The sequence below is a fragment of the Aphis gossypii genome, chromosome 1, assembly GCF_020184175.1.
Source record: "Aphis gossypii isolate Hap1 chromosome 1, ASM2018417v2, whole genome shotgun sequence".
NCBI classification, from domain to species: Eukaryota; Metazoa; Arthropoda; class Insecta; order Hemiptera; family Aphididae; genus Aphis; species Aphis gossypii.
In genome coordinates, this window is record NC_065530.1 from 77761501 (window position 1) to 77782809 (window position 21309).

The window sequence follows — 21309 nt, forward strand, 5'->3', positions numbered from 1 at the left end:
ATAAAATATATTGAACAATATATTAAAAAAAATATTTTGCTAGTAAATGACTTTTGTGTTTTTTTTTCTGGCTTATCTTAAACTGTAGTTGCACATTGGTTGGTTTTCTTTTCAATATGAGCTTTAGAAGTAGATTATTCTGCTAGTAAAATCTTAAAATATTTTTATTATTATTGTAACTATTTTATATATTACAAATTATATTGACACATTTAGAAGACATCATTAACCAGTAGAAAACCAATGGTGCCTGACAAGGATGTACCTCATAATATGGGGAAAAAAGATGTAATAAGAGCGTCGGACTTCAACTTTTTACAAGTGCTCGGAAAAGGCAGTTTTGGAAAAGTAATTATTAGCAACACAATTGCTGTTTTGTTTATTATTATCGTTCATTAATTAATTAATTTTAATTATTAAGGTAATGCTGGCTGAGCGTAAGGGAACTGATGAGTTATATGCGATAAAAATTTTGAAAAAAGATATAATTATTCAAGACGATGATGTCGAATGCACCATGGTAGAAAAACGTGTATTAGCGTTGTCAAGTAAACCACCATTCCTCGTACAACTACACTCTTGTTTTCAGACTATGGTAAGTATTCACAAATGGTTATATAAACGCGTAATAATAAAAATTATCATCACAAATAAACATTTTAAATAATTCGAATTATTCCAATGATTAGGAAGTAAAGTAGAAGTTATGTTTGTATTATTATTAATTCAACTTATTTTAAAATTTAACTCTGTAATATTTAAAAAAAATACCGTCTTTATTCTTAAGATGCATTATTATGTTAATTGTTTACTATAAAAATGTTTTAAAAATAGTTTTCAAATAAAAAATCCCAAAGTATTAATATCAGAAGTTAAGTACTCGTATTATCTTAAATAAGAACTCATCATTTCCTATTTTTTTTTTTGCTATAAAACATTTTATCTGTCTCCCCTAAAGGATGTATTACTCGTTTTTTTATCTCTTTTTTAAATACGCATATTATACCTAACAACCAAACATGAAAAATGCACGTTCAACATGATTGATATCGTTTTAATATAACGGTAAATTGACCTATTAACCAACTTGAAGATAATAACATATTAATCATCATTTATCTCAACTAATCGAGACTTCAACAAGTCTAACATAATTGAAAAAAAAATAGAAGAATATTATCTATATTCTTCCATTATTTTTTTTTCCAATTTTTAGTTTTAAGTCATAGTGATAAAAAAAAATATAACAGTTTAAAAATAGTTTTACCCTATGTCGTTGATATAAATATCATAAATCCCACTAGTGATTAAATATTATTATGTTTCATTTTGAGTACTTGGAGTTTTATGATCTAGTTGATTTATAGGTAATTTCTGCTGATCAATATTATTTTTATTATATAAAAATAACAAATCTGAATCAATTATTATGTCAAATGTAAATTTCATTATTTTCGAGTACAGTGTAGGTAATACGTATGTGATACGGAAACAAGCAAAAATAGTTTTTTTAAACATATTATAATAAGTAAAAGTGAATAAAACAGTTAGGCCAATTTCATAAAGTAATGTCACCTTCAAATTGTTTTGTAATGAATGCACTAACATTAAAATTTTTTACAATTAACAATTTATTTTTGTTTTAAATTTTATTTTGAGGTTTATACTTCTGTTTATTAAATAGATAAAAATATATTTACTTATAAACATATTAATATGATTATAAATGTTTATCTATATTCTATATAATATAATCAACTTAGATTCTGATCGGAACAAAGAGTATATTAATTTTACAATGATATTTGTGTGTGTGTGTGTGTGTGTGTGTGTTTTTTTTTTGTTTACACAAAATAATAGTAGTCAAAAAATTTTATTTTCAACGTTGAAAGTGGTTTTGAATAGAAAATTGGATATAATTTGTACTTCAGTGGTCAAAAGTTGAATATTCTCAGTATCCACCTTTCGAAATAATCAGGAATTTATTCACAAACTGTTTACAAACGATTTTGTTTATTTTTGTAATTCAAAAATAAATAACCGTACAAATTTGAATTGTTCATAAAATATATGTCGATTAACATTTTTTGTCTAGTTAAAAAAGTTAAATAATTTTATTAAAATATTCTTTATAAGTTGTTTCTAAAGATATATCAAAAAAATTTAAATAGTCACTATTTATAGCGATAATAATAATATATTTAATTTATTTAATTATATATTTATTTATAATAATTTGAAGTTCAATTTTTGACAAAATTCGTAAAAATCACGAACATATAGATTGTAAATTTATTACATTATCTTGAAGATGAAAATTTATAGAAAGTGAAATATATTTTTATATCAAAAGCTTGAAAATGTAATACAAAGTTATTTTTATGTAGAATATACTGAAACAAAAAATCTAAAAAATATATTAGCATAATTTTTTTTTATACACTTGAAGTTAAAATTTATTTGAAATTACATATTTAAACTACGAATACGATATTAATTATTTCATAAGAGTTCAAAAACATTCGAGTGGATATAAAACTCTTACCTATATTATTATATTTTATACACACAATGATAATTTCAAATTCAATATTTTTGTTCAAAATTAATTCATCCTATTATATTAAACAGTAAAATAAATTACTTTGTCCAATAAAGCATAGTATGAAGTATAAATCATAATGTTATATAATTGAGTTCAAATTTAACTTATCCATCGTAGTGATCCACTCAACACTATCATACAGTAAAGCGGTACTCTCTTGTTCACTTTTTTATGTTGTATACGTAATTGTTTTTATTTTCAAAGAAAACTTTTTAAAGAGTTTTTACATATATTTTGATAGATGTTTTTACTCATTAAAAAATTTCATATATTTGTATGGGTTTTGAAATGTATCCTATTTTGATATTATTACGAATGAAAACTAAATAAACAATATAGCCATGATTTTTATTAATATTATACAAAATTTAATGGAATTTATGAACGTTTTCAATAAATCATATGTTTCATACTTTTTGTTGTCATAAAATGTTTTTCTTACTTTTTTATTATAATGTATACAATTTCAACACAAACTTTGAGTACAAAGCATTAAATAAAACTACTCTGCTTACACTATGAATAATTCTAAGACCTAAGAAGGGTTCGTTTTTATATTTTCCCGAGACCAACAATATATTTTTTACATCTTGAAAAAATATTACTATATGAAAAACTATTGCTCTTTAAAGCATAGCCGGAAAAAAGCATCATTGGAACACAAGTAATTTTTTTTCATTTTCGCGGAAATTATCTCACTGAAAAGATTAGATTTTTGCTATATACATAAAATTGTATACGATATTTGATGCTCACTAGATCCTAGTAAAACAATTAATAAGATGATGTTAATATTTAAAAATATACGATTAGGTTCGTATTAATACATAAAATGTATTGGTACTTTAACCAATGATTTGTTTAAAGTATTTTGAACTTATTTAAACATTTACTTATTTTTATAATACTACTATGTTATTCGATTGTTGTAATTATTTTCATTTTTATTCGTATTCATATTTTCTACCGATTTATTATGTATTGGTTTTATTTGAATATTGGCTTTTGTTGAAAAATAATTATTATCTTACATTGTTTGTAGTCATTTTTATATGGTTATCAATATTATTATGTCAATAAGCATTTTCTATGTTTTATGGTTTATTTTTTTCAATTAAATTATATCATAAAAATAAATACGAATAAGATCAAAATATTTTTACATTCCGTTCTTTCATTTATGTTGGCATTTTTTTATTACCATTTTCGGTATAATTTTTTTTTCTATGTTTAATTAACTACTTAGTGTAATCAATATAAAATTATTCTTGATACATTATTATCCACTCTTGGTAAAGCTAGGGTTAATGTTTATAATCATAGAGGTAATGCAATTTAAGACAACTTTAATTATATTGATTTTAGAGTTTTAAACGCACTATGAGTTTTATTTTTGATGTCGGGGAATTTGAATTAAACTTTTATGTTATGATTTATAACGTAGATATAGAATTTCTTCTCAACGTAAAACGTTTAATTCCTTATAATTGTTAAATTTCCATTATACTGTGGCAATTGATTAATGCTCAATTGTTTTGCTTGTATATTATTATCATTGATTAATAATATATTGGGTATGTATAATAAATACTATTATAATAACAATTAACAATAGAAATGTTTTCAACAATAATTAATAAAACATTATCTACTATTTAAAAACAATTGTTCGTATTTTACTCAAGCCATTTAGTGTTAATAATAATAAATATCTGTTTGAACTTGAAACCTGACTATGTTATACATTATTTTTAAATTAATGCGTTTATTGTAAATAACGATTTGAGAAACTAGATCATGTAAATAAAAAATATTTTTTTCTCAGGATCGTCTATATTTTGTAATGGAGTATATAAATGGCGGAGATTTAATGTTTCAAATCCAACAATGTGGAAAATTTAAAGAACCTGTCGCCGTGTACGTCATTTTTCCTGTAAAGTTTATTCGTATAATATTAACTCATAAATATATTTATTTTTTTTTTAGATTTTATTCCGCAGAAATAGCCATTGGACTTTTTTATTTGCATCTCAATGGTATTATATATAGAGACTTGAAATTAGACAACGTACTATTGGATCAAGATGGTCACATAAAAATCGCTGATTTTGGTATGTGCAAAGAAGGTATTATGGGCGATAAGACTACAAAGACATTTTGCGGTACACCGGATTATATTGCCCCAGAGGTAAAATATTTATGTTTATGGCTGATAATGCGCTTGATTACCTTATTATTTTGGTATCAGATTTTATTATTGCTACTGTAAAGTTTCGATGTATATATATATATATACCTCTTTTATATATATCGCGAAAGTAGATTTGATTGTTTTTATGCTTTTTTTTATAACTCACGTGTAACGCGTAGCCAAATTCATTGCTTCTAAGATATTTCCAATACACCGTTAGACTTACTATAAGTAACACTAGTCTCTACTTTCTGGGGATTTTCGTGTAATTCACGTAGTAAAATATTATTAGAATGATTGTTTGTATATTTAATTTAATATATTATATTCTAGAGGTAGTTATTAACAATAAAAATATAAATTCCTTAATTTATTTAACTATTATAATACAGTGTTAACTACGAAATATTGAAAAAACGTGAAATTTCATTATTTTCTTCAAATTTTTTATTACATTCGTAGTAAAATTTATTTTTTTAGAAAGTTTTATAAAAAATACAAGCATTATAGGTGTGTAAAAATGGTATAACTACATTGAAAATACTTTTTTCAAACCTTCATAATATTATTATAGATTTTTGTAAATAATTTGATAGTAGGTATATCCTTTTTGTTTTTTAGTTTATTTATTACTTTGCAAGAACTGTTTTTTGTTGTTTTGTTTGAGTTTTTCTCAAACTAATGCGAGTTTTACGATAAAACCACCCTTACAGATTAATTACTCCAAACATCCAATTATTCGTTTTTAGTTGAATATGAAACAAAACTTCTTTATATTATCCGCTTATAGTATAGTGACCCATTAAAAACGCTATACTCAACAGAGTATAGACTATTATTATTTATTATAGACTTTTAGTCATTGAAAGTAAAGCGATATAAACGATCATCTGTCCTGTATCATCATTATAATAAATATTCCATTATTTTCTAAAACAGAATTTGAAAAAATAATATTATTTTAATTCTCAGCTTCGTATAAATTTAATTTTATGTCGATATTCAATAGTATTTACATTTTTGAAGTTCATTAACTGTATTCATTCACAATCTTGAATGTACCCTAATTATTATTTCGTTTTACATCAACTAACATTTTTAAATTTTAAAAAGAACAAAAAATATTGTTAATTATGCTTGTAAACCATATGACTTTTAAAAAACACGATATTGTCTTTTAAACAAGCTCTCGTTATTAAGATGATTTTTTTTTGTGTATATTATCTGAATTTATAAGTGAAAATCAATTGCATTGCTGTACTACGAAGAAAAAATTATTTAATTGGTTCTATTCAATTCTATAGATGTCACCTACGCTTGTTTACCTAAATGCACTTATGTACCTATTTAAAACATTTTTAGCGCTAAATTTATGTAACGAAACCAATATACCATGCATATGCTATACATGAATATTTGCTAAAAGTTTAGTACGCGATTTACCAAATTCGCATAATCAAATAATAATGCAAAGATTAATAAATAATAAAAATATATTAATCTTACTTTCACTCGACAGCCTTTTTTTGTAAGCCATAGTGTAACAATTTATTTTTAAATTTGCATTAGAACTTCTATTATTTTTTGTGATTTCTGTTAACTACCTATTGAATTTTACACCGTTTTTTTTTATTTTTACATGTGTCTATTAGTAACTAGTAGTACTCGATCTTTCAAATATTGTACAGACATTTTCTTATCGTGACTCACGAATCATATTATGATGTATAAATTTCCTTAATTTTTACATTTCAAAATTAATAGCATTCGAAACTTCAACTACACAACAACTGTATGTGTAATGTGCATACCTATTAAATTACAATTGTCGGTAGTTCCAAATTCCATACCATACATCTTACTCGCTTAGTAAATTAAGAAATAACACAATCTTATAATAGAATCATGCGTATATTTATGATTATAATTTCGTTCATTTCAATCACACATCAGTCACATTTAATAGTTGAGTTGATTGTTTTTAAAAGCTTTGATGTGTACAATGTACATTGATGAGTTACTACAGATTTAAATAATTATAAATAATTATACTTGTTATAAAAGTGTTAATAGGACATCAAAAATATCAAAGTCCACTGTAAGAGCTTGCGTACCATATTATATTATTATTCTATGAACATTATGTTTCGATTAATAATAAACCTTGTCGTTTTAATATTATTCACATACCTGCAGTTAATTAGGACTATTATTAATCAACAACACCCTACAACTTGTATCTTTACCTTACTATCATATACATAATATCGTCTATTATCAATACAAACAATTGACGGTTTACCATTAAGCCCTAATCAACTTCCACTGCTATTACAAACTGACGGTTATATATGTGTTATAGTTAATAATACACAATACACATCCGTATTGCATATCTATATATAGTACACCTATGACATAATTAAACCATACGCAAATTATAATCCAATAATATTATAAATGTTACAACTCGGCAATATCAGATATGTCATAAATATTCTATTAACGTATTCTCACTGTTGTTTAATTGTTATATTTTTACTCAAAAACACATAGGCTAGGACTTTGAAGTATACAATACAAACACTTAATATTGATTTTCAGATAATTTTATACCAACCGTATGGCAAGTCTGTCGATTGGTGGGCTTACGGGGTTCTCCTGTATGAAATGTTGGTTGGACAGCCACCATTTGATGGAGAAGACGAAGAAGAACTTTTTGCGGCTATCACTGATCACAGCGTTAGTTACCCAAAAGGAATGTCAAAAGAAGCTAAAGAAATATGCAAAGGGGTAAAGTTATTATAATCGCTAATACTAGAAACCTAATAGAAATATATTATTTATTATTTTATTTCATTTGAAATATTTCTATTTTTTGAAAACTCTAGTTTTTAACTAAAAATCCTATGAAAAGATTGGGAGGAGGTCCCAGGGGCGAAGAAGACATTCGGGGACATGTATTTTTCAGACGTATCGATTGGGCAAAAATTGAAAACCGGGAAGTGCAACCGCCGTTTAAACCAAAAATCGTAAGTATTCCTCACAACATGGCATTAGAATCCGTAAAAAATTAATATTATATTTATGTTATAGAAACACCGTAAGGACGTGAGCAATTTCGATAAGCAATTCACTGGTGAAAAAACAGATCTTACCCCCACCGATAAACTGTTCATGATGAATCTAGACCAAACAGAGTTCATGGGTTTCTCATTTCTCAACCCAGAATTCATTCAGCATGTATAATTTATTTATTTCCTTTATAAGTATCCTTTTTTCAATTTTATTACAGGGTTTTCCTTTACACTCCTTCGCTGTTATCTTATCCCGTCTTTGTCTACCAATTCCGAATTCACTATAGTCAATTGGACATTACACAACACCCATCGAATTTCTTTCAGTGTTTTCAACTGATATACTTTTTGATCATAATCCCTAATCACGTTATCAAAACAAAAAAAAGAAACACACATTTTCTGTTTTACAATTCAGTATTATACTACTATTACTACTACTACTACTATATTTATTACCATTTCGGCCAACCTTGTTATCATGAATTAACTAATTTACTTAAGTAGTACACGGAATTTCTACGGAATGTTTTCCGCATGTCTGACCTTTGTTGTCATACCATTCACAGTATTGTCTATCGTAAGTTTAGAGTATTGTCATATATTTCGTAGTAGTGATGAAGAATAATTATTCAGCAAACGTCTGTATTTCAGAACTGAAGTGTACGCATTTTAATTTGGGCGCACATGAATTGCCTTCCAAATCTAGTTAAATGACCTCTTTTCATTTGAATCATCGGGGTGTTTTCGGAAGTATTTCAAGTACCAATAGCCGATTGTAATGTTCAAAAATATTATTTTTATGAATTAATACACACATTATTTTTTACTTATTATTGCTCTGTTAATCGTCTATACAAAAAATATTTCAAGGAAGGGGGGAAGTTAAGGTTGTGCATTTTTATACTTATATAATGAAAAGTATGTTGAAAAAAAATATTTTTTCTCTATAAAACATATTTAATAATTTTCCCAACTTTTTTTTTGTATTGGTAGAAGTTCTAACCTAGGGTGCTAGGAGGCAATTATTTAAGTGATTTTTAAATCAGGAACTAGTTTAAGTTACCTTAAAACAAAAAAAAAAATCACTGAAGGCAATTCGAATGTGTCCTATAGCTCTTTAATTTAACGTGGTACTTCAAGGGTGTATACTGTATAGACGTTAACCAAAGAACATCGTTCCATGTAATAGGATAAAATTGGGACCATTACGCCTATTGATATGATGTGTGGCTTTAATTGTTTTGCATAGATTTAATCCAAAGTAAAGTAGTTTTTAGAAATAAATTTGACATTCTAAAAAAAAAAATCTTTCAAAATTAAATACAAGTTTTATCTGTGATCTAAACAAGTGCAATAGACACAAGATGTCATTAAATTTAAATATTATTTCTCTCGTTTTATATTACATAATATTCAACGTTAGAATATCCTAAACAAACATAGTTACCTTGTTTCCGTTTATTCCCTTTATGATAAATACGAACAAACGTGTTTTTGTGTAGAAACGATAGATTGTGTCTAAATATTTTTTTCTCGTTTAAAAATTATTTTAGTGAAAACTTATTCGTACCTATATATAATATAATAATTATTATTATTATTGCTTAAATATTTACGTTATTATTTAAATTATTATTAAATTACATATATTAATATATTATTAGTCACTCTCGTTTAAATATTTCGAGATTATAATTTTGAAACATTATTAATGTTTATTATTCGTAAAAGACATTAATTTATATCGATCGTTTGAAATAAAAGTAAATTAAATGAATATTTTTTAGTGTCTGAGATTTATGGATGATAATTCAAAACACCGTGATAACAGTAAGACGCAATGTACTTAACAATTTTTTAAATAATACAACGTACATTTTTGTCAAACGATCTATATTTCTCATTTATTCATATTATGTGTTTGCATATTTTAAATAATATTATGATATAATATTTAGGTGATTTTGGGATTAACAACATTTTAAGTGATATTTTACTAAACTATATTATAGTAAATCAAATTGGTAGTAACTATGTATTATTTACTTCTAGCTAACTTTAACTTGCTCACAACTTAAGTCTATTTGTATTTAAGTTTAAAGTAGGATCTGGTGTTAAATTTCTAAAAAAAAATATTCAACGATCAAAATTGTATTTACTATAAATGTTTAGTTTATTTTGTGTTGTCTAGTTTGTATATAAGTGTTGTACTTTGTACGCCTAATTATTCTTTTATCATTATATTTATGTAATCACATTTTATTGTTAAAAAAGTCTTTTAATGTACAACAATTTTGTTAAAAAAATAATTAATTATGTATCTAATAATACGGGCTTGGGGGAATTTTATTCGTATTTATTGTTGATAATTTTTAATGTTATTATTATTGTAACTTACATTTTGTGCACTTTTTTTTTACTTAATTGTTTTATTGTTTTCGGTCGTATTATTTTCCCTCTCATATTTATAAATATTAAAATTGGTACACCATTCAATCATTATTATTGTCATTGTAGTCAATTTACGTATTAATAATTTGTTGCTATTTTATAAACTTCTACCATTATTATTTTATAGTTTGATAAACAATTACTAAGTATTCTTGTCAGCTTCTAAATATTCAGCTATAAATACTATGTTTAATTTTACCGAATCCATGGTTATTTTAATTTAATTTTTTTAATTTCTTATCATTACACTTTTCATATTTTAAATAATTTTAGACACAAGTTAGTCAATAGGCTAAAATTGTGTTAAACACACCATTAAATTAAAAAATTATACACCATTTGAAAATAATAAATATATTATTAATTGTTTATAATACTGACAATCAAATATCACTTAGTAATTTCTGTCACAATATTTTATCTTCTTCTTTAATACATTTTATTAATGTGCCAAAGTTTCTCTCAGTTTTGTTGAATAAATTACACCTATATAGATTTTAACAATTGTTTAGATTTTAATTCATTTTAAAATAAATTATAATAATATAACTAATAGTTTTAAAATGTAATACGTTGTATTTTATTTGTTTTTTTTTTCAATTAAAGATTATTATACTCATTTATACATGCGATTGCTGAGTAGCTTGTTTTAGTATACAGACTATTAAAAATTCATTTCATTTCAGTGCAGTCTGCAGTTCCGGTCGAGGTGTCGTTTAAATAGTGCGAGGTGATTGTTGGTCTAAACGTTGATAACGAATTTGGCCTACTTAATGAAACATCGTATCAAAACGTTTCACTTCATAGCTATTTTGTTTGAGCTTTTATATCATACCTATGCATAAAAGTTATTTGTATGCGTCTTTTATACTTACCCTGACTCTCCCAACCATCTCTACTTAGGGGAAATTAACAAAATATAACTCAGCGAGCAGTAAAATATATATAACATTATAACGTGTACGCCGCGGATCAGCGTTGTTTGCGTCCAATGTTTACGCGAGCTCATTACCGATAAATTATAATTATTCGTGACAATCAGCTCTTTACCAGTTATTAACGTATAACGCTCTTGAGGCGGATGCGATTTTACACTGTTTGGATAATTTATTACGAAATTACATGGGTCGGAATACGATGAAATGCTTTAATTCTTTATTTGAGCGGTTCATTTTATTCGTTTAATACGGTGGTGAGCGTATTATATGTATTCAATATCATGGCTTAGTAATAAGTAATTGACATTCGTTGAGAATGTGTCTAGTTAAGTTTATCGTTTGATTTTGATTTTTAATAATTTTAATCCCTTCTGACCTTCGTATCACAACACAGTAAGTACCTACTAAGTAAGTCTAAATAATAACATTATTATTATTATTTCCATCGGCGTGTGCAATGTTGCTCGGATTCTAGTAAAAAGTTTGAAGACCACAAATGAACAATGAATTACCCACGATTCTTACTGCACGATATAATATATTACCTTCCTACTTACAACGACTGGTAATTTAATGGGCAGGTGTATTGTTTTAAATGTAAGCTCTATAAATATATATATATATATATATTGTTTATAGGCGACATGCGCGTTATCATAATACTATCCTCTGCACTGTTATACCTAATCATATAACGGACGTGTTAAATAATAATATAGTCACTGCAAACTTCCAGCTCACATGCACTATACAGAGCGATTCGCCAACCGTGCTTATTCCCAATTTTTCTTTAATTTCGTTTTTAATTCGTGTGGCTTCTCTATTATTAATAGTTAATAAGTACCTAATTAATTTATTCAAATTAGTACCCTATGGCGATATAAACTAATTTTTTTTCAATATGATAATCGACCATTTTTTTACTCTATATAATGAAACAGATGATGTTTTTGAAAATGTTGAGGTAATTAAATCAAAATTCTAATAAACAGTCATTGAATTAATTGATTTTACTGAAAATAATATAGTTTTTAAAAATAGTTTTATAAAAACATAAAATGTTAATGGATTAATATTAATTACTATAACTTTCAATTAACCATAGTATTAACTACCATATATCATCTAAACCTATTATCATATAACAATTATAACAAATATATCTGGTCTATGAAGTTGAATAATTTAAAAACTAATAGTTTAAATTTTTATTTAAATAAATCATCTACTTAACAAGTAACAGAAAAAGCCGATTCTCATTTAAAAATATATTTTTATCGCCAAAGAACATTTCTTAAATTGTACCTAAAAGATTCGAATAAATTCATTATTAAATGAAAACATGGTGATGTGCATGGTCGGTGAATCACCCCGTATAATATACGTAAGTGTATTTTTGGCGTGCCATCCATCAAATATTATTTGACGTTTGGTAATTTTTTTTATATACCCGCTAAATTGCCTAGCACGCAGCGTTTTATAGTAATCGTCGATACGTTTATGTTTACGTATAATTTTATGATAATAATGATATATTGTATACAAGTATATACGACCCACGACTTGGTTATTACTTACCGTTTTAGATACCCAACTTTGTCGATTCAATAAAATGCTTGTACGACGGACCAAAAGTTGAAACCGAGAATTTAAACATTAAATTTCGCTTTCCCATTTGATTTTTTTTTTTTTCATAATAATTTGAACCATATAATTATTTTGCAAGTATGACTTCTACTGTAATCCATGTTCTGATATAATAATAAGTAAATAGCAAAATAAATAAAAATAAATCATTTTTGAAAAAAAAGGTTTTCACGATAATTTAATTTAGAATTGACTATAATTTTGTGTTACATGGAAAAAAAGATGTTGAGGGGTGTATATAATACCATTTTAAATTTGTATTATCTTCTTGTCAAAAAGTGCCGTGAAAATACATTATGTCTTTTTAGTTGGATATTCCAGCTTAAAATTTGAAAATTCCCATGTCCAAAAGTGCTCAAAACATACAAATATACAATACTCGAGCTTCAATAGTAAGTATAAAATCATTTTCAAGTATTCAAATACACAGAATAATCGATCAATAATTTAATTGTTTTACTAACAAATTAATAATTGTCAAGTAAATTTAACGTTTTATTTGTTCGCTAATAGGCTTTTTATTAATCAATTATATACAGGGTACTATACAAAAAGTACTCTACACAATGGTAATGATTATGTCTAAATATACGTGTATGTAGGTAGGTAATACACCAATCGGTATCAACAATAATTTATTCTTTCGGTTGCAAAAAAAAAATATGGTTTCTCGTATATATTCCTAATACGTCATATTTTGGTGATTGATATATACAAATATTCGAACGAATCCAAACGATTGGCGGATAAAAATTTGTTAAAAATGTTATACCGATTGTTGAATAAAAATATAATAATCGTATATTATAATTTTTTAATCAATATCACTTCATTTTTTTTTTTGTTTTACTGAAAAGTGAAAATCATACCAATCTAAAATTCAAATGCCTTAAAAAAAAAATGAGTAACTTCTAATCGCGCTAAATTATATGGTGTACAATTTTGTTTTATAAAAAATGTATTTCAAAATATGTATATATTTGAATGTTTAGAAAAAGTATTTGTATAATACTGGAAGACTTGAATTTACAAATTACGTGAACCAGAGTATCAGACAAAATTCTTAATAAATAGACGTAAGTACACAGTTAATTGTCTATTTGATACAATTAGACATTGTTAGTAGTATTTATGTAATTATTATTATTTCTGACTAAGCAGACATCATTAACCGAAAAACCGAACGATGATGGATGAAGTATGAATAATAAATTATATTATGTACAGTAACATAATAAATCACTCGAGGTAGATATATAATACAATTTTAACGCATTTTGATTTTCGTGAACAAATAATGGGAAATTTCAATTAAGAGTCTTGAATTACTATTGTTCTAGTACATTCTAATAATAATTAGCTACAATTTACGTTTGCAATTTAGGTAGTTATGTATATTTATTTGTATTTACAATTAAATGTATAAGTTCCAACGTGACCAATACTTAATGCCTTATCACAAGTATAATAATTGTATTCGTATTATTGTCTTACTGTTTATAGTGATTAGTTATATTATAAATTTATATTGTTATTAACCTTTACATCATTGTGTACATAAAAAAAGTTATGAAATGAATTGCATTTGTTTTGAGTCGATAACATTTTACTCGAATAAGTGACAAAAAAAAATTCCATTATAATTTAATCAGATAAACAATCAATAAAATATGTGCAACTTAAAGTTACAACACTTTTTTATCAATTTAAATGTAGGTAAATAAAATTATTTATTTGCAAATGCGTAATTCATGGATTATGTAGATATATATCTACATAATATACGACTTTAATAATATAATAAGTATAATATATTATTATGAATTTATACATTAATTAAACCTTACCCGTCAATCTATAATCTATATTTTAATATATATATATCATATTGGCATAATGTAATTGTTGACTTTGTTCAAACGATATTTTCATCGTCCTTTAACATTTTTCGCCTCTATTAGCTGTTCAAATTAGATGTTAAACCATTTCAGCGTTGATTACAGCGCACAAAGGCGCTCACGAGTGCAAATTCCTAGAGGATCGCGAGGACAAAAACGTCAATTTATTCATTAGACATCAAGAGTGGGTAGTTGAGTGTCACAAGACAAAAAAAAAATAAAAAGGTATTTATACATCACATTTTATCTTATTATAATATTCTTTGATTCAAGGGATGAATACTTCAAACTATAAATGATCGTCGAAAAAATATGTTTAACATTCCTTAAGATATTTTTTAATAGTTACCATTTATTTTATATTAAATTACCAGGTCTTTGAAATTAAAATTTAAAATTTTATATTATAAAACATAATTCAAATATCGATCCTATAAAATATAATGCATAATAATATAAAAGATCAATGTGTGAGAAATGTAAGTACTAAAAATAATAATCTAGCAACATTTTATCAATCGGCTTATTCTTTGAAATTTATACATACATATATACATATATATTTATTTTTCATATAACTTTAAATCTATAAATTCAAAATATAGATAAAATTATTTTCATACAATACTTACAGTGTTATTTATAATCTATTGTGTACAAAAATATTATAATTGTATTTTTATCTAAAAAAATGTATAGCCTCCCACATTTCAGATTTTTAGATCCACGGCTGATCGTAATTAAAATAATGTAAATATGTTGAAGTGAGTATATTTAATTAAAATATTTACATCACATTTAATAATGTTAGATGAATTAACTTTGTAAATGCATAAATACATGCATGTTGTGAATATTATAACAAGTTAAATACATATTTATAATTAACTATGAAACTATGTAAGTAACATAATATGTAACATAGTTACATTTACCTAACTACTTGTCATATGCAGGTAAGATTAATATTTTATGTATTTATATTATTTTCAGATAATATGGACGATTCCTTGTTACTGCTTGAACTTGTGTCATCGATAAATACCAGTAATATTATGTTCTCAGTATAATATTAGTTGGCAGCTGGCTATTATACTAGATGCACTGAAGCTCGTGTTAAAACTGTTTTGCCTGATGATAAAATGTTTGCGTATAAAGCAGAGGATCTAAGTAAAAGTATTTCAAATATTTACGAAACATTTTAGTCGGTAAAAAATACAATCGAGTTTCCGTAATTATTTTTATTTTCGGAATTAATGAACGTCCATTATAAATACCAAAAACACAATACCGGGACCATAAATATTTTGTATACACTGGGGAAATAAAAAACCACCATTACGTACCGTAACCTGGCAAATAATAATAATTTATATAATTATAAACATGCCTTATATAATATAGCGAATATACCATAAAATATAGGTACCTGTTCTATGGGCACTTGTTTGTTTCAGCTTTATGTTTACAAACTCGAGAGAAATTTATTCATAAAATATTTTAAATAAAAAAAATAATAAAAACAAAAGTTTACGGTAGTATACTATGTTCTAAATAGTAATCATTTAAAAATAATAATAATAATAAAAAATATATTAGAAAATATATTAGAAAATAATAATAAGTATACAATCATTTTAATAGAAATTCATAAACTCAAAACGTATGGTAGGTAATTACCTATGTGTAGTTAAAATACGTGGTTGCATATTATGTTTAAGGCTTACCAAGTTAAATTATTTCTTTTTACTCGTTAAGTTTCAGTTTGTATAAATTAAGTTAAGTTACTTAACTTAGCTAAAAAATCATCGATTTTTTTAAAAGCATATTATTTTTTCAAGATATTTTTGAAATTATAGTTCCATTCTTAGAACTTTTTACGCCCAATGTATTATTATTGTACATGGAGACCTAAGCACGCAATTGTTTAAGGAAATATACTGCCATCTTCCTAAACCAGCATAAAAGAAATACAAAAATAAGTTTACTTTTATAAAAAGGACCCGAAGGAAATAACCACGTTGTTGGAATCGTAAAGTATACATACCGTGAAACTGCCAATCCATTATTATTGTGTATGTAAGGAGTGGATGGATAAACCAAGTCGGTGTTTCAAATCCGGAAATTTATAGGTTAAGAAATATAGTAATATCTAAAAAAATAATGTTCAACAAATCCTTTTTTACATTCTGCTATTATCATTTAAACCTAAAGAATAATAATAACCGTTGACCTTATTGATTCCAACCATTTATTTTAATACACCTGTTATTTTAATACCATAACTTTTTTTGATATTATCTTCTTTAAACCGAGCTAAATAATTCATCAATGATTATAATATCATAACATACAATTTTTGGTTAATAAAACTACATAAAATTCATACTTTAATAATTACATAATTATTTTATAGTTATTATATTATAATATGTAATATGTTAATATGATCTCAGCCGTCGTATAATTACGATCTCATATTTTAAAATATAATTTGCTTTTGATTATAAATTCTGTGTAGTAAATTCGTAACTCAAAGGTTAAGTAGGTTAACACATGACATTTTGTAGAAATTAGTTTAATGTCAATAATAAATCATTGTGTTATTAAATAATTATTTTATAAATGTATTAGGTATTATATTTCACGTAATAAAGGATGTGTGGTACAACTGTAATAATTTTATAATAGAAAATTACATTATGGTTTTGGATGTGCCTATAGTCTATACGTCGACGAAATATCTTATATTTCCGTGTGTTTATAGCTTCAGTTTTTTGAATTATAATATTTTGACGCGTTTATTCATTCATTTAAAATCTGATAATCGATGTCGTAGAATAAACATTGAACAGTAATCAATATTGTATCAAAACAATTCATCGTACATGTTTTCAGCTACTGTCTGATCCCGTATGGTGTACGCTGATTTATTTCATATTATTAAACTCACAGCTCGGACTATTTGTTATTTATTATTATTATTATCGTTATTATTAGCTGTTTTGTCTATATAGTCATAGCTAGCATATCGGTTTTGTTTGGAACGAATACGGAATAAACGGTTTAGTCGGGTTAAGTTTTATAACGTTATTACGCAATATAATGTGTATAAATATATATAGCTCCAGTGACTGTTATAATTGAGGCTGATTTTAAGTGGTTGTGAAAATTACTCAGGGCATAGAGACGCGTAAGTGAGTTTCCCTTCCCCTTAATGCCCCTACCTATTTCCAAACTACTCTCTCACTCACACTTACACCCACACACACATACCTTACAATACCATCACGAATGTCGCTCTACGGTCCATTCAAGTGGGTATCGATTATACGTCCCAACGATTTAATATAATAAGTATAATATGTATAAGCGCTAGTAGTATGAAACACGTCCCGGTTTTTAGTCCACCCCCGCAATTAGCTCTCTAGCTTTGTAATTACGCGAGTTGATGACGTGAAAATCTTGTTAAGTTAAAAAAAATTATTTAAGGTAAATTAAAGGGGAGTAGGTGGGCCTCGCGCTACTACGAATCTATTTGTCATAAACATGTACACTATACACCCTCTCCCCTTTAAGAAAACATTTTAATTGCTCATGAATAATAATTACTAATTACCGTACACAAGTATATTAGATATTACTTAAATAATTTTCCCTATTTCCGATTGTATTTACATGGAAGTGGTTTATAAACAAAACAAATCGTTTTTTTTTTTAGAATAACTGTATACAAACTTGTTCTTTGTGGCAGCATCTTCCTATGTTTTATAAATTGAAAATATATTTTTGATTTATTATATACCATGTACTGCTGAAATACAAATTTCGCATTAGTAGACGTATAGTTGTTATTTTTTAACGAATAGCTATGATAACATTTTTTAAATCAACTACTTTATCTTATGTGTGAAACTCCAGAACTTCATATTTTATAACTGAGTACATATTTTTTTTTGGTCACATAATATTGTTTGACTACTGTAATTTTTTTTCTTCAGTTTAGTCACATATTCTAACCATTGCAATATTCCTCATTTTATGTTATTAGATATAATATTTATAACAATTTATTACAAATCAGTGGTCCTGTTACCTATAATACCTATAATAATATCCTCTCGACATTGTTTTATGAAAATAAGACTTTCCTGTAACCACTAAAACTTTTCAAACTTTCGAACATTATGGTTGTATGGTGATATTGATATACATAATAATTGTTCTACATACACGTATACAATAATGCTATTATGCTGTATATAATATCACGGTTGGTACGATCAATTCTGCTGAAAAACGAATCTGCAACCGGGCTGGATTATCCCGACGAGGATTTAAATGCTGCGCAGCTATACGCACTCAACGGTTAGGCAGCACTGGTTACAAAGCCCCTCGGCGCGGTCCCATCGCTTTAAATTTTTAATCAGTTTGTATTTCTTTATTGTCTCTTATTTCCATTTGTATTTTCATACTACATATATCTAGTAAATTTAGCATATTCCGTATTGTGTTAGTGTGGACGATTGCGCGTACAACGTCGTAATACTAAACGCTCGCGGGACCCTATCCTTAAAATGCATAGTTTCGCGTTTCCTTTTTTTCGTCGAGCCTACCCTATTCTATATATATATAAACATATTATATACTAGGTAAATACGTAATTTACGTATTATGTTTTTGCGTTTTGTATAGGTGGTACATACAATAGCGAATGTACAGGAGGACTTCGCGGCATTCCGTAAGAATATCTCGGGCTTTCGAGTACAACGATCTACTCACCGCCCAACCTCTAAGCCAATATACACGGTTTTACTGCTGCCGCTATCATATCGATCCCGTCTTTGTACCGCGACGATGATTCGCGATACACTGTGCGATTTGGGAGCCGCATAAATTATGCGTAGCCGGTTCGCGCATTAATATACGCGCATACTCGCGGTATATATACCACGAAATATTATATATTATTATATAGGTTAAGTTTACCTGCAGCACTGCCCAGTATATAACATCATAATAACTATTCAAGAAGGACCCACGAAAGTTTTAAGTGTGTTTCATATTTTTTTTTCACATAATGTATATAGGAAGGTAAACTACAGTGTATATACACAATAAAACGTAAATATAATTTTTTTTTTAACTGAACATCCAAGCAGGTGATCTTTTTAAAAAGATTTGTTGGCGAATTGGTGCTGAAATTTATTTGTTTTTTTTTTTTTTGCTCGACAGTACAATACTTAAAATTCAAGTACCTACTTCGAAACATCATAATATTATTATAATGTTTTACGGCATTGATGCAATAATAACAGAAAAAAATAAATTCGAATAATTATGAATAACTACTGCAGATATTTTACTGATCAGCACTATAACATAAGTCAACGATAAGTCTGAAGACTGTTACATCGCATGAAAGTCATTCTTCCAGAATCGGTTTTGCCACAGAGGTTAATTAACGAGTAAGCGCCATAATAATACAAATATATAATTATAACGTATAATAATTTTCTTAGGGCCGTTCTTACAATGTCCGATTAAGTGTTGGTTAAGACTAACCGGAAGAATTCTATCGGTTGACTCATGATAAATTCTCCCGGTTAACGTTTATCAGGCACTAACCGAACATTGTAAGAACGGCCCTTAGCATTTGACAGAGTAGAAGGTGCTGAATTGTTTTACATAATTAAATAGAGTATTAGTTTAATATTATTTTTTTTCTTACAGTTTCGACATTAATATATATCTCTTTATTCATGGAAATTAATTCCAATTACAATAAAACAAAACAACAGTATGTGTGTACTTACATACATGCAACAAGTTAGAGCTTCTTAAAAATATAAAATTATAATGCGATATGTAAATTAGGCATAGAATAGAATAAAATACATCGCTTGGATAAATAGATGGTATAGCTTACGCGTATTTAATATGAAACTTGGTAAAACATAGTGCGTTGGATTTTTGCACTACATGCGCTTTTTAATGGATTTTATATAAATATAAGTAGATATTTTTACTAATACTATTTGTTAAAAATTAGTATTTTAAAACTTAAGCCCTAGTGTATATTTTAATACTAACTCAAACTATCTTACAAGTGGTTATAATGTCAGTAACGTTGTTGGTTGGGGCGAAATTATTACGAGAATCTAATAAATAGAGAAACAGTTTCACGCATAAAATAAACATTCACGCTGTATATAATCATTATTTATGATTTGTAAACTAAATGTATGCATTACACAGAAAACAATATTTACCGTTACGAATAATTTTTTGTATTTATGTTATAAATCATTAGTGTAAAAAAATTATTTAAGTTTGTAAAATATAAATATAATGAATTTTAAAACAATAATAATACCTACTTATATTTACTATTGGTATTAATAATTTCAAATTCGTGGGTGTATCTTCTACTGTTTAAAACTTTATTAGCATTTAGCATTATTTTCTATGAAAATTAATTTGATATTTTCTACGTCAC

At 26.1% G+C, this 21309-nt stretch overlaps 1 protein-coding gene and 1 long non-coding RNA gene across 6 annotated transcripts in view; both read left to right on the forward strand.

Moving 5' to 3' along the window:
- Positions 1–10959, forward strand: part of LOC114127969 (protein kinase C, brain isozyme) — an 81462-nt gene extending 70503 nt beyond the window's left edge. For all 5 annotated transcript variants that reach the window (XM_027992354.2, XM_027992355.2, XM_027992356.2 and 2 more), the window contains 7 exons: positions 217–348; positions 422–595; positions 4431–4522; positions 4592–4793; positions 7401–7589; positions 7688–7828; positions 7893–10959. In XM_027992354.2, coding sequence (XP_027848155.1) covers positions 217–348; positions 422–595; positions 4431–4522; positions 4592–4793; positions 7401–7589; positions 7688–7828; positions 7893–8045 — 1083 coding nt within the window. In that variant the 3' untranslated portion in view covers positions 8046–10959. The remainder of the gene's footprint in view (positions 1–216; positions 349–421; positions 596–4430; positions 4523–4591; positions 4794–7400; positions 7590–7687; positions 7829–7892) is intronic.
- Positions 10960–14809: 3850 nt separating this feature from the next.
- Positions 14810–21082, forward strand: LOC126549296 (uncharacterized). Its single transcript, XR_007603445.1, has 3 exons — positions 14810–15035; positions 15804–15986; positions 19506–21082. It is a non-coding gene; the product is annotated as an uncharacterized LOC126549296 (long non-coding RNA).
- Positions 21083–21309: the final 227 nt, after the last annotated feature.